The sequence below is a fragment of the Passer domesticus genome, chromosome 6 (assembly GCF_036417665.1).
Source record: "Passer domesticus isolate bPasDom1 chromosome 6, bPasDom1.hap1, whole genome shotgun sequence".
Lineage (NCBI taxonomy): Eukaryota > Metazoa > Chordata > Aves > Passeriformes > Passeridae > Passer > Passer domesticus.
Window position 1 is genome coordinate 5958379 of NC_087479.1, and position 12512 is coordinate 5970890.

Sequence of the window (12512 nt, forward strand, 5' to 3'; positions counted from 1 at the left end):
AAGTAACACAGCCTGGATGGAAAGCTGTGTGGGAAAGGAAAAGGTGAGCAGGAATAAGCCAGGAGGGGTTTGGGCTGCTGCCAAGGAAACATCACTAGATAGGCTAGCTAGAGGCACAATGGCCAGCCCAGCCAGCACTTCTCCTGGAAAAAGGGACAGAATCCAATCCCATGATACAAAACTGGCTGCTGCCTCAATGCAGGATCCTGGAAAAGCCCCAGTGGGCTTTTGGAAAAGTTCCCACCAAGGTGGGAACAGGCATCAGCAACAACAAAACAAGGAGAACTGAACAGGTTCACCAACTGGGAGGCATTTCAGAACCCACGTGTGGGTGACAATGAGGATGCTGCAATCTTGGAGGGTGGAAAAACCCAACTGCCTTAAACCCAGCAGGGTGGAAAAACCCCAGCCTCCTAAAACCCAGCACTCAGGGAAAGGGTGAAGGGGTTATCTACCACCTGACCCCAGAAATGCCTGCAAACACACCCAAAAACCAGCAACCCTCAGAGAGCCTCTTTTTCAACACCTGCCTCAATTCCTAATGATCCCATTTTTTCCCCTAAAAATAACTCACGCCTCTGCCGTGTACACTCACTGAAATCGTTTTGCTTTATTGCATATTGCCATCTTAGAAAATGTACAGTCTCATAACATTACACAGCATTTCCCACTAGCTAGAACTACTAACATCCTTGCACCTAACAGACTACCTTAGTCACTACGAAGCTAATAAGGTCCAAGACATAAACTTTCGTTTACAAATTATTATGGATTTTTTTTCGTTGTTTTGTTTTTGGCATTATTAAAAAAAAAAAATCATCTTTAAAATACACACCCAAGAGAAAAGAGTGGCTACTTACACCAGCACCAATCTAAAAGTAGTTTTCGACAATGGCACATGGAATTACCTGCACACAGCCTTTGTATTTATTTATAGAGATATAATATTTTTTTCTTTTTTCTATTTTTTGAAAGAAAACAAAGAAATGGCAAAGTCAGCCTGATAATCAGGCTGTTGTAAAACAATTAAAAAAAACAAACAACCCAAGAGGTTTGGAAGGGCAAGAGGAAATCTGTCAGGAAAGGTCCTGATGTGGCACTGGGGTTGCAGAGGCAGGAGCCGGGGTGGGTGCTGGCACCCAGGGACCCCGGGAGGAGATTGCCCTTTCTGACCCCACCACCTGCCCAATTAAACACGTGTGACCAACCATTCCTTAAACCATCAGAAGCCAAACTTTTTCTTTTTAACCTTTTTTTTTTCCTTCTTATTTTATATATTTTCAATTCCCCCCATAGTCCATTCCCTCAATTGTATCAGCCCCATTTTTTTCAGCCATAAATAAAAAATATAAATAGAGGCACTTTAGTTAAGGAATAGTATTATCATTACCTTTTGTCTTTATTTCCCCCTCCTTCTTAAAGCAAAGTGCTTAACTCCACCTTTGAACATAATCTGCAGGTTTTGCAGCTGCTTGGCTATGAGGTGCTGGACCTTATTTTTGCACTTACCTGCTTTATTTATTACTGCTTTAAATGCTACTCAGAAAGTATTTTTTTCTTTTTTTTCTTTTTTTTTTTTTAAATCTACAGTGCGTTAAACGTTGCAATGAAGAAGAGAACAAAATGGTAAAACCACAGCTCTTGACAACTCTGCTTCGAGAGAGATTTCACAGCTTTCACTCAGCACACAGACCCTGTGGCCTTCAGGTGCTTAGAACCATATTTTTTTATACAAATTAGTTTAAACAGCACTTTTGCTATACAGTACATATAGTTAACTGACATCCCATACCCACCAGTAATACCGATTATCTGACAAAAAAAAAAAAAAAAAAAAAGAACAACCAACCTTATTTCAAATAGTGTTAATATCTAGTGCAACAGGGACAAACTCATCTCTCCACAGGAAAAGGAACAAACAAACAAAAAAAAGATCACAAAAGTATTGGTGGTATAAAAAGGTTTTGTTTTGCTTTCTTATAAAACATACCACAAATAAATAAAAGTAAAAAGTAACAGTCCTCTATATACTCAGCATAATTTAAGAATAGAAATGTTAATATGTTAATGGTGGTTATTTTTTATTCTCCAATTCTTAATTTTCTAAACCCTTAAATTATTACTCCCTGAGAGCTCTGAATTACTTTTATTATTGGTTTTTTTTTGTCTTTTCTTTTTTTTTGGACTGACATTTGACAGGTAGTTCTGCTTACAAATTTGCAATGACAATGAACAGCAAACCAGTCAAAAAAGGACCTGGCTAAGAGACGGGTGTTTCTTGGCATTGCTGCTTCTGTGTGTCCGAGAAAGAAAAAGGAAAAGAAGGCAGGTGAAAGCTGCTGGGTTTTACCCCAACCCCTTTGTATTTCAGAGACCTTTGGTCCTGACCCACCTTGACAGAGGATACAGTTTGTCCCATTGAACAGAAAGCAAGAACAAAAGTTACAACGCAAAAGTTTATGCTCTTCGTCTCCTCCGAGAACCGAACCTTTCCCACCGTCTTGGGCCAGAAAACGCTGCAAAAGTATAAATACATCAGTGTGGCGTTACAGCGAGAAGCACTTTGGGGTAAAGTTTGTCCTTTAGCAAGGTGGCAGCAGGAGGAAAAAGAGCATTTCCCAAGGATGACGGGAAGAGCATCGCCGGGAGCACCCGCGGCGCCGAGCTCGGGAACCAGCGCGAACGCACAGATCTGCGAGTTTCTCAAAATAATCACAACAATGAGAGAAAACAAACAAACAAACAATGGATTAAAGTTCAGTCAACTTTGCTTTTTTTTTTTTCTTTTCTTCTTTAAACCGCTCGGCTTGTGTGCAAGGCGTCCCCTGCAAATGGCCCTGGGGAGGGTTCTGAGCAGGAGAGCAGCAGGAGGCAGCTTCCCCGTTGGCTTTGGGACCGTGGGGACAACCGGCGGCTTGGGGTTGGGTCCTCTCTTGCTCCACGGACGCGGCATTGTGCTTGTGCATGGGGAGAACTACTTTTTGGAGTGGGGAGGAGGCATTGCTGGCACTGAGCTGCCCACGCACCTCCCTTCACACCCCCCGACCCGACTATATACACAGTATCTACACACACACACTCGCCCGCAGGGACAGAGAGCGTGCCACTGTTCCGCTTGGAATCGCAAGGCAGTGTCATGGAAACAAAAAAAAAACCCAGAAAACCACAGCCACTTCAGAAAGACTGACCCACGTGTCTTTTGCTGGGCTTTGCTGTCAGTTTGTTTCTCAGAAGTTGAGCTTGGTGACGGGCCTCTCGCGGCCGCTCTCGGCCAGCTGGTTGGTGATGCGCTTGCGGTTGCGCTTCAGCTTGGTGAGGTCCTTGTCGAACACCTCGCCCGAGCGCAGGGCCGACACCAGGTCGTCGAACTCGCCGCTCTCCTCCCCGCTCTCCTTCGCCTTCCTCGCCTTGCGCTCCCGCTCCCGCTGCTCCTTCAGCTGCACGTCGCGGTGCCGGGGGAAAGAAGGCATCTCAGTCTCACACAGGTGGTTGTGCCCAACACATGCATGGTGATCCCCAAACTCATGGAACAGGGGTTGTTTCCCACCCCAGTGCTTAGCACATGAGAGCTGGTAAGGGTTACTGAAAGACCACATCTCTGGAAGTGCTCCAAGGCCAGGTTGGACAGGGCTTGGAGCAATCTTGTCTAGTGGAAGGTGTCCAAGCCCACAGTGAGGGGGTTGGAACTAGAACTAGGTCACTTCCAGTCCAACCATTCTATGATTCTGAGATTCTGTGATAAAACCCATTGGGTGAGGGTCACAGCCCCGTGGCTGCTGCTCATGGGTCACAGGAGCCAACAGACAGCACCAGCTCTGCTGCACATTTCAGCTGCAAGACCTCCCCAAACCAAGATCATTAACCAAGTAATCAAAAGTGAAAAGCCATTGGGTCTAAGACCACAGAAGTTCCCTTTCTAGTCTTCAGTGCTGCCCCTGCCACACTGACCACCACGGGGACATCATGACACAGCTGCCATTCCCAAATGCCCTGGAGGTGCTGCCAGACTTGCTGGTATCTGCTCACCTGTGCTTCCATGCGTGCCCGGCGCTCCTCCTCCTCCTTCCTCTTCCTCATGTTCTCGTTCTCCTGCTTGGCCTCGGTCACAGCTTGAAGGAATTGGTCAAAGATGCCAAAGAATTCGTCAGGCTGCATTTTGTCTGTGTCTTCTCCAAAGTGCTTCACAGCCTTGGAAAACTGGAAGAGAGAAGACAGGAGTGCATCAGTTTTGGATAAATCCACTGGACTGGTGAAACTTTCAACCTGATGGAGCAGAGTGAAACACTTCCAGCAGCCATAGCACACAGCAGGGCTTTGCCTCATCAAGCCTTGATCTAAAACTGAAATAAATCACCTGATATGTACCTGTTGCCCTGCAAGACCTGTATCACTATCAAGCCCACTCTCCCCATCTTGCCTCTGGCTCTGCTGAGCCTCCCCTTCCTCAGCTCCACTTTATTAACTAAGCAGCAATAAAAACAAGGAAGCAAAATATTGTGGGACTGAAGACATAAAACTAATAGTAAACACGGCAGGGGAAGGGAAACTTGCACTTTTAAGTTTTTCTTTGAAGTATTTTTGGGGTATTATTTATCACTGCCACATGCTCTGCTATTGAAACCAAATGTGTTGGTGAAACTTCTAAAAGAGATTTCTGCCCAGGCTCAGGCACAGCCCTGGGCAGGGAAACAGGGAGTTTTCCTGCCTCTTGTGCTGTTTGCACACCATGAATGTGAGGGAGTCGAATGAGGCCGTAGCAGAGGTCAGCACAGGACATCCACAATCTGCCAACATGTCCCAGTCCCCAAGCAGCCCCCGAGTTGTCCTTGGGACTGACACTCTTTGTTCTCACTTCCACTCTGAAGGAGACTCTTTGTGCAGAGCAAGTTTGTTAAAACTGTGAAGGCACATTCTGGAGATAAGCACGCTTAAAAGGAAAGAAAAACAAAATCAAAGCACCAACAGATTTATTAGTTGCTTTGATATTGCAGGGTAGACCAAGAGGAACATTTTTAAAGCCTGCCTGTATGATTTAGTTTTATTTGCAGGGGTGCCCCCGGCTCTTCAAAAGACATTTAATGCATTTTTATTTCTTTGTTTACTTAAGAGACTTAACACTTCAAGATGCAAGGAGGAATCTGAGAAGTGCCACTATATAAGTCAATATAATTGAGGTTAATCTTGCTGATTTTAATCAAGATATTACAATTCTCTGCCATGTTACGTGAGATTCTGGTGGGGGAGGGAAGGCTGAAAATGCTCTCCTCATGTGATATAAAGTTTATAAAACAGGGATGTTTCTGGTTTCCTAAGAGAAAACAGGAACACAACTTCAATCTGGACATGTGTTTAAAAAGCAAAGAGCTGGAGCACTCCACATAGCCCATCCCTTCCAACAACCATGGAAAATTGCTTCAGAGTGGACTTCCACAGATGCTGGGGACCACAACCAGACCTTCTCCTCCAGACCCAGCCAAGTCAGCAGAAGATGATACAGTTTGCAGAGCATTTGTCACCAGTCCTGACTCACTGCAGAGAATATCTCTGCCAGGTTACCATCAGCAGGCCACAGGGGTGGCCTGGCTAGCCATGGCCTCAGGGAGGTTCCATGATAATGCCCAAGCATGGGTCAGAAGGACAATGCCAGCTGGACAATGGGTACAGCCAGGGAGAAGGAGGTGAGGCTGAAAAGCTGCTCAGATCTCAGGGACATTGGTGGCCTTACCAGCTCTTTTGCTTCCATCAGGAGATCTTCGACATCCGAGAAGCTGAAGCTGGCCAGTGTGATGAACTGGCTGACCACAGACACAAACTTGTCACCTGCCTGCTGAACCTGAGACTTCTGGAAGTCCAACTCCTTTGGGGGGAAAAAAACAGAAATCTGGTCAGGCCCTGGCTGATGAGAGACACAAATACCACTGGCCTCTGGTAGTGTCTGAATCAGTGCCAGGGGTTCTGCTGGCACCACCACTGCTGCTCACCCTGGATTACACTGCCTGGAGTAAGTTTTTAAGCCAAATCCTGCAGGAAATATTATGGAAGCAGGATAATTCAGCAAGACAGTGAGTCCTTTGGGATACCTCCACCATTTCATCACCACTCCAGCTGTGCTGCAGAAGTGCTCCCCAACCCTCAGTGCTTTTACAGCCAAGGGGAGACTCCTCTGCACATCACAGGTCCTCCTTGGGCATCATCACTAGGCTTACTCAGCCTCCCTTGATGTGTTAGACATAAACCATGAGTGTGCCTAATCACACAGGGTAACTTCAGTGCCAAAACAGCCCTGAGAGGACAGGCACACGTGCAGGGCAGGAAGGAAAGGCAAACAGATCTCCAGGATGTGAGATAAAAGCAGCTTCACTGGGAGCTCCCCGGCCTGCCTCCCCAAGGAGGGATGCAGTGCTGCTCAGAGCCAGGCTGGACTATATTTGATTTAAATAATACTTACAGTCTCCACTGCTCTCAGGCCGCTTCTCAGAGTGTTTATTTCTTTCTCCAGCTCAGTCATGCTGTTGGAAATAGCAGGATGTTAATTTTCAGCTTTTCCCAGCAAAATCTACAGCTCTCTGACCAACTTGACCATGGTATTCCCACTGAAAAGACCCCAACCCTGCCCACATTGCCTCCTTTTTGGAGATCAGCGTGTCTCAAGCAGAAAATCAGGCTGACAGCCTCTTTGCTATGACTATCTCAAAGTGGCTGCAGCTGCTTGTTTCAAAGCAAAGTGCTTTTCTGTATTTTTCATCAAGGGGACTGTGCAGGTTTAGCAAGCTCAGCAGCCTCCAGCCCTCTCCAAGTGAAAGGATGGCTCAGGAGAGTGCCTTGCTGGGCATAGATTTCTCTCCAGGTCCAGGAGTAGATGGGATCATTGTCCCAGTGCACAGAGAAGAGTAATTCAGGGTACCACGGTTGGGTGAACACCAGGCAAAGCATCCTTCTGAGGAGCAGTGAGGCTTTCACAAAGGGAGACAGCCCAAATATAGAGAAATAAAAATAAATCACCACGTCTGGCGCTGCCTTTGTTTACACAAGGCTCAAGCCCCTGATGAGCTTCAAATTCAAGTGCTTATGGGTTTCTACCACTACTATGTCAGGGGAAGCTTTCTCACAAAGCCTCGGTGACCACAGGCTTGATGCCTTTCCAGGGGTGTCTGAGCGAGGGCTGGGGTCCCTGGAAATGCTGATGCTGGGTCATGGGGCAAGCATTCCTGGCAGGTTTAGTCTGGGAAAATGCAGTTTTGGGAGCCCTGTGCTCCAGCAGTTCATTACTAGTGGTGGGATTGACAGAGGCAGCAATTTCTGCTTCACAGCTGCAGGACTGGGGGGAATTCAGGGTGTTCCAGAGCTTTAGAAACTTTTTGGTTTCGCCCTAGATTGGACCAAACCCAAATGTTACATATGGTGTCCAGTTTAGAGCGAAATGATAAAAGTTTAGGGGGGTAAAGAAACCCTCTGTGCAGGCGTTTTCTTTCCCATACGTGTGTCTGTGCAACAGCTGCAGGTCAGGAGCATGGGAAAGCCAGAGTCTGCAGCAGCATGGAGCATGTCCTGCTCAGCCATGCCCTGATGCCTACAAACTGAGCACCACACACCCACAGAACCAGGGAATATCCTGAGTAGGAAGGGACTGACAAGGATCTGCAAGTCCAGCTCCTGGCCCTGCACAGGACAGCCCCAAGAATCCCACCTTGTGCCTGAGAGCATTGTGCAAATGCTTCTGCAGCTCTGTCAGGCTTGGGGCTGTCACCACTGCCCTGGGGGAGCCTGTTCCAGTGCCCAACCACCCTCTGGCAGAACACTCTTCCCTGCACCCCAAGATTTGTCCTGTCACTGTGCTCAACCCCAATGGCTGGTGATTATTTTACATTTTATACATGAGGATCCTTGCTTGGTCCAGTACACATCTTCCCTGGGAACCCACCACTGCTGCAAGAGAGCTTTGAAGCTTGGAAGACCCTTAAGCCACTGTAAACTCCATGTATATTTCATAGCATCATGGAATGGTTTGGGTTGGAAGGGACCTCAAAGCCCACCCAGTTCCAACCCTGCTGCCATGGGACACATTCCACTATCCCAGGTTGCTCCAAGCCCCATCCAAGCTGGCCTGGAACACTTCCAGGGAGGGGGCATCCACAGCTTCTCTGGGTAACCTGTTCTAACTGCATCCTCTCTAAAGGGGTGCAGTTTCAGCCTCTTTTCATGTCCACAGCTAACACAAATGGCTGCAGAAATTTGTGATCTTTGCTGCTCACATCCCTGAAGCATCAAAGCCCATAAGTCCAGCTGGAGTTTAAAACCAAAACAGAGCCTCACTGATTTCAGAGGTACTTCAGCACATACTTGAGGGCTTTGCAGGGCAACAGCAGATTCCTCCTGAACATAAAGGTTCAGGTTTGTTTAAGGGCATTGCTGAACTGGGGCAGCCTGCTCCCAACAGGTCACTGGGCAGGGTTAAAAAGCTGGCTGCAAACCCCAAAAACTCCACGTTGGTAGAACAAGAGGCAGGCAGGAGCTGGATGCAGGTGAGTCCCTCCCACAGCTGCCTGGCCCTGCCTGTGCTGCAGGCAGAGCCTCCCTGGCACATGAAGACAAACAGCTGCCCTTTATCTGCAGCCACACCGCAACCGCTTCCTCCCGGATTACTTAATGTTCCATTAGAAATTAATTAAATGCTTTTGCGGTGAGATAACAACAGGAAGCGGCTGCTCCAGGCAGCTCTCCTCCCCCAAGCTCAGAAGTTTAGAGCCTTCACTGCAAGGGCTGTGATTTAAAGCTGCCAGGTGATGTTTGCTTCTGAGTCCTAGGATGCTCTAAGCCAGCGTGGCCATGGCATGGGATACAGCCCAGCAGCCAGGATCTGGCCAGGAGGCTGAGCTGGGGTGAGTGACATGGACAAGCAGGCTGAAATGAGGGGAGAGGTGCTCCCAGGGCTGCCTAAGTGCCACCTCAACCTCTGCTTACTTGACTTTGGCTGCCTGTGGGATGTCTCGCAGCTCCTCGTGCAGGCTGAGGACTTTGGGATATTTCTTTTCCACGACAGTGATGAGATAGTGCAGCAGGGTGATGTTCCTAGGAGAGAGGAGCAGAGAGGTCAGTGTGGCAGCATCTTGGGGAGCTCATTGTTCAGTCAAAACCCCTGGTAAAGCCACAGTAATGACCTATTTGAGGATTTCTGCAAGGATGCTGCCTGATGCCTGTCTGGGGACATGGGGTCTATACCATGCACTGCTACAGGGCAGAGCAGCCTGGTCCCTGCAGGGAAGAGTTCTCCACAGGAGGAACCCAGGAGAGGTGACTTGAGCATCACTGCTCCTCTCCTCCACTGTCTTTACTGATGGATGAGACCAGGCAGGTTTGAGACCTGACCCAGCTCCTCTTGTTCTGTGAACAGAGCTCAGCAGGGCAGAGAAAACCAGGCAATGGCTGCATCAGCATGGGAAAGTGGCAGAGGGAGTTCCTGTGGAGAAAAGCCCCTGGAAATCCTTCCTGTGGCTCTTGGGATCTCCAAAAGGGTTAAAAAGCATTTGGAAGATGATCATCCTAATCAGCCTTGGCTGCAGTTTAGCCAGCCCAGGAAGGAAAGGCCCCATCAATCACTGTGCTGATCTGCAGCTTGGCTTCCCTTGAAAGCTGTCCTGCTCAAAAAAATGCACACTCACATCACTGGGTGTGCCAAAGTGGGCAGCAGGAGGAGGGAACTGCTCCCACCTACCCATGTCCCAGAGGTAATGCTAGTGCATTTTCCCAACACCCCTGGGGCCTGGGCATGCTACCAAGGGTAAGGGGCTGCTCACTTGTCAATGCTGGACTTGGTATCTGCAATCTTGTTGAGGCTGGAGATCTTAAACCCAAAGGCGTTGCCCCTCTGGCCCTTGTTCATGTAGTTCCCAAAGGCCAGGACCACCTCCAGGAGCTGCTGGAGACTGCTGCTCTGCAGCACTGCCTTGGAGCCAGCACGGATGGCTGAAAGCAGAGAGGGGTGGGACATTACCCCCTGCCACAACAGCCCACCAGCAACCTCTTCAGTACCCCCAAAGAGTGACCACCCTTCCCTTCCCTTCCCTTCCCTTCCCTTCCCTTCCCTTCCCTTCCCTTCCCTTCCCTTCCCTTCCCTTCCCTTCCCTTCCCTTCCCTTCCCTTCCCTTCCCTTCCCTTCCCTTCCCTTCCCTTCCCTTCCCTTCCCTTCCCTTCCCTTCCCTTCCCTTCCCTTCCCTTCCCTTCCCTTCCCTTCCCTTCCCACTCCAGGCTCATCCTGGCACAGAGGATGCTCTTCCTGGGAGTGATCCCTGTGCTGGCACAAAGTCCCTTAGCAGGTCACTTGCCTTCCACTTTGGGTTTGACCTCTGCAACTCTCTCTGCAAACTTCTTCTTGAAGTAGAGGGACTGCAGCCTTTGCTGATAATGGTTTATCCTGGAAAACAAAGAGGAGGAGCAGGCTGAGCTTTGCTTGCTCCAGGCAGAGCTCTGTTGCTCCACTGCTCACAGCTGTGCTCACAAAGCACGCTTGAGCCAGGGTGATTAAAAAATAATGACCCCTTTTCTCCCTGAAACTGTGCTGGGATGGGAAAAAATGACAACTGAAGCTACAGCTGTCCTGGGGTGGATCCCCGTGGGTTCTTAAGCACATGCTTAAGCCTATCCCCTTAACTCAGCAGGTTCAACAAGTGGATCTTTACACCCCATTAATATGAACAAACAGTTCTTTCACAACCACTCCTAAGCAAAGGTGCTGATGAGGTCTGGGCTCCCTATGGCTTTGTGATGAGCTGCAGCTGGAGAGAGGCTCACCTATGACCAGAACTAATGAAACTGAACCTTCTGATCATCAGATTGATGGACTGGGCTGGAAAGCCCCTTTCCTGGGCTCATGTCAGTTGTGTTTATGCTAACCAAGATCTCACTTGTATGCACATGGCAGTCTGATTTGAGTCACTAGGACCAAGGACCCACAGGAGACATGTTCACACACAGAGCCATGAGCTACACTGCTGTACTAATCAGAGGTGACAAAGACATCACACTCGGTTACAGACCACAAGGCAAAATTAAAAAGCCGTGCTGGAAATCAAGGAAAACATTTGCATCAGCACATTGTCCTTTCCAAAGGATGAAGGCATGGCAGCAACACTTGGGTGAGAGCCTGTGAAGAGGAAAGGTGACCTGTGACAGGAAAGCTAATTCTGAGCATCACTGAGCCCCGAGGGCTCAGGTCTGAGCTCCACAGCTCCATCCTGCCTGCCTCTGACACTCAGCGAGCACACAGCCCATCACCGTGGTGCTCATCAGTGCATTGCTCAGGGAGGACAGGAGCATTTCTATTTTTGATCTCCCAGTGAATCTCCAATCTCGCTGACCTTGCCAACAAGTGACTGGCTTGAAGTTCAGCTAAGAAATTCAAAGAGCTCAATGCTCAGTGCAATTCAAATAAGGAGCTTCAAGTAAGATTTTAACCCAGCACCTCAAGAGGATGTGCATACAATAGATAAGGTTATTAATCCCTGAAGACTCCTAAGTCTTAAATGATTGCTACCAGGAGCAGAAAGAAATGACATTTCCTTTCAATCTCACACAGTCTCAGGAGCCCTGGAGATGAGTCAGTCCTGAGGTGAGAAGTGGGACTCATCTACACAGCAGGGCAAAATGTACATACATCAGGCTTGAATATTCATTAGGATGAAAGGAAAAGGAGCATTGTGTTATCATTCTAACAGCACTTCCCACCTGGCCCATGAATGAATCCCACCCACCACAATGAATCATGGGATGGTTTGGAAGGGAATGAAAGATCATTTAGTTGCAACCCCTTTGTCCTGTAGGGACACCTTCCACCTGACCAGGTTAGATCACAGAATCTCAGAATCATCAAGGTCAGAAGAGATCTTCAGGATTATCTAGTCCAACCATCAACCCAGAACCACCACAAAATCCATCTCACCATCCCTCTCCCCTGCTGTGTCCAGCTGCTGCTTGTATGGGAGCACACCCTTATTTTAGGACCAGAGCATCACATATGATCCTCATCATTTGGAGCACCTTGCTTGCCCTCCTGTCTGCTTGGCCCACTCGTTTCTTGATGTGAAAAACAGTAAGAAGGGCTTATTTCCCAAGCAGGCTCCATGAAACAGCCACCTCTTGACCAGCCCATGCAGGCAGTGGCCAAAATGTGTCCCCTGAGGCACCAACCTGCTCATTTCGAAGAGGAAGCGGTCAGCCTTGGCCATGCGGTCCAGCTCGTGCTTATGCTCCTCCAGCAGGTCAATGTCTCCCTTTTCAGGAACAAACTTCAGGAGCTGAACAGGAAAAAGCACAGCAGTGGACATGAGATCCATGCACAGTTTTTCAGGAGCTAAAGAGTGATTTATTTCCTTGAGTCTAACATGTTTTCACCACGTACAGACAGTGACCCCGAGGCACCTGTGAAATAAGTGTTATTGCTGTCCCTGTGACCTTCCTCACATTACTCCATCACATCAGTGTCTCCTGCCTCTGCCCTGCCATCACTCAGCTTTTAC

General features: G+C 48.4%; 1 protein-coding gene across 6 annotated transcripts in view; it reads right to left on the minus strand.

The window, feature by feature from the left end:
• Positions 1 to 586: 586 nt before the first annotated feature.
• The window catches only part of DAAM1 (dishevelled associated activator of morphogenesis 1), a 103372-nt gene continuing 91446 nt past the window's right edge, over positions 587 to 12512 (minus strand). For all 6 annotated transcript variants that reach the window (XM_064422984.1, XM_064422986.1, XM_064422983.1 and 3 more), the window contains 8 exons: positions 12184 to 12290; positions 10323 to 10411; positions 9795 to 9963; positions 8962 to 9069; positions 6449 to 6509; positions 5726 to 5857; positions 4027 to 4197; positions 587 to 3437 (listed from right to left, as the gene is read on the minus strand). In XM_064422984.1, coding sequence (XP_064279054.1) covers positions 3228 to 3437; positions 4027 to 4197; positions 5726 to 5857; positions 6449 to 6509; positions 8962 to 9069; positions 9795 to 9963; positions 10323 to 10411; positions 12184 to 12290 — 1047 coding nt within the window. In that variant the 3' untranslated portion in view covers positions 587 to 3227. The remainder of the gene's footprint in view (positions 3438 to 4026; positions 4198 to 5725; positions 5858 to 6448; positions 6510 to 8961; positions 9070 to 9794; positions 9964 to 10322; positions 10412 to 12183; positions 12291 to 12512) is intronic.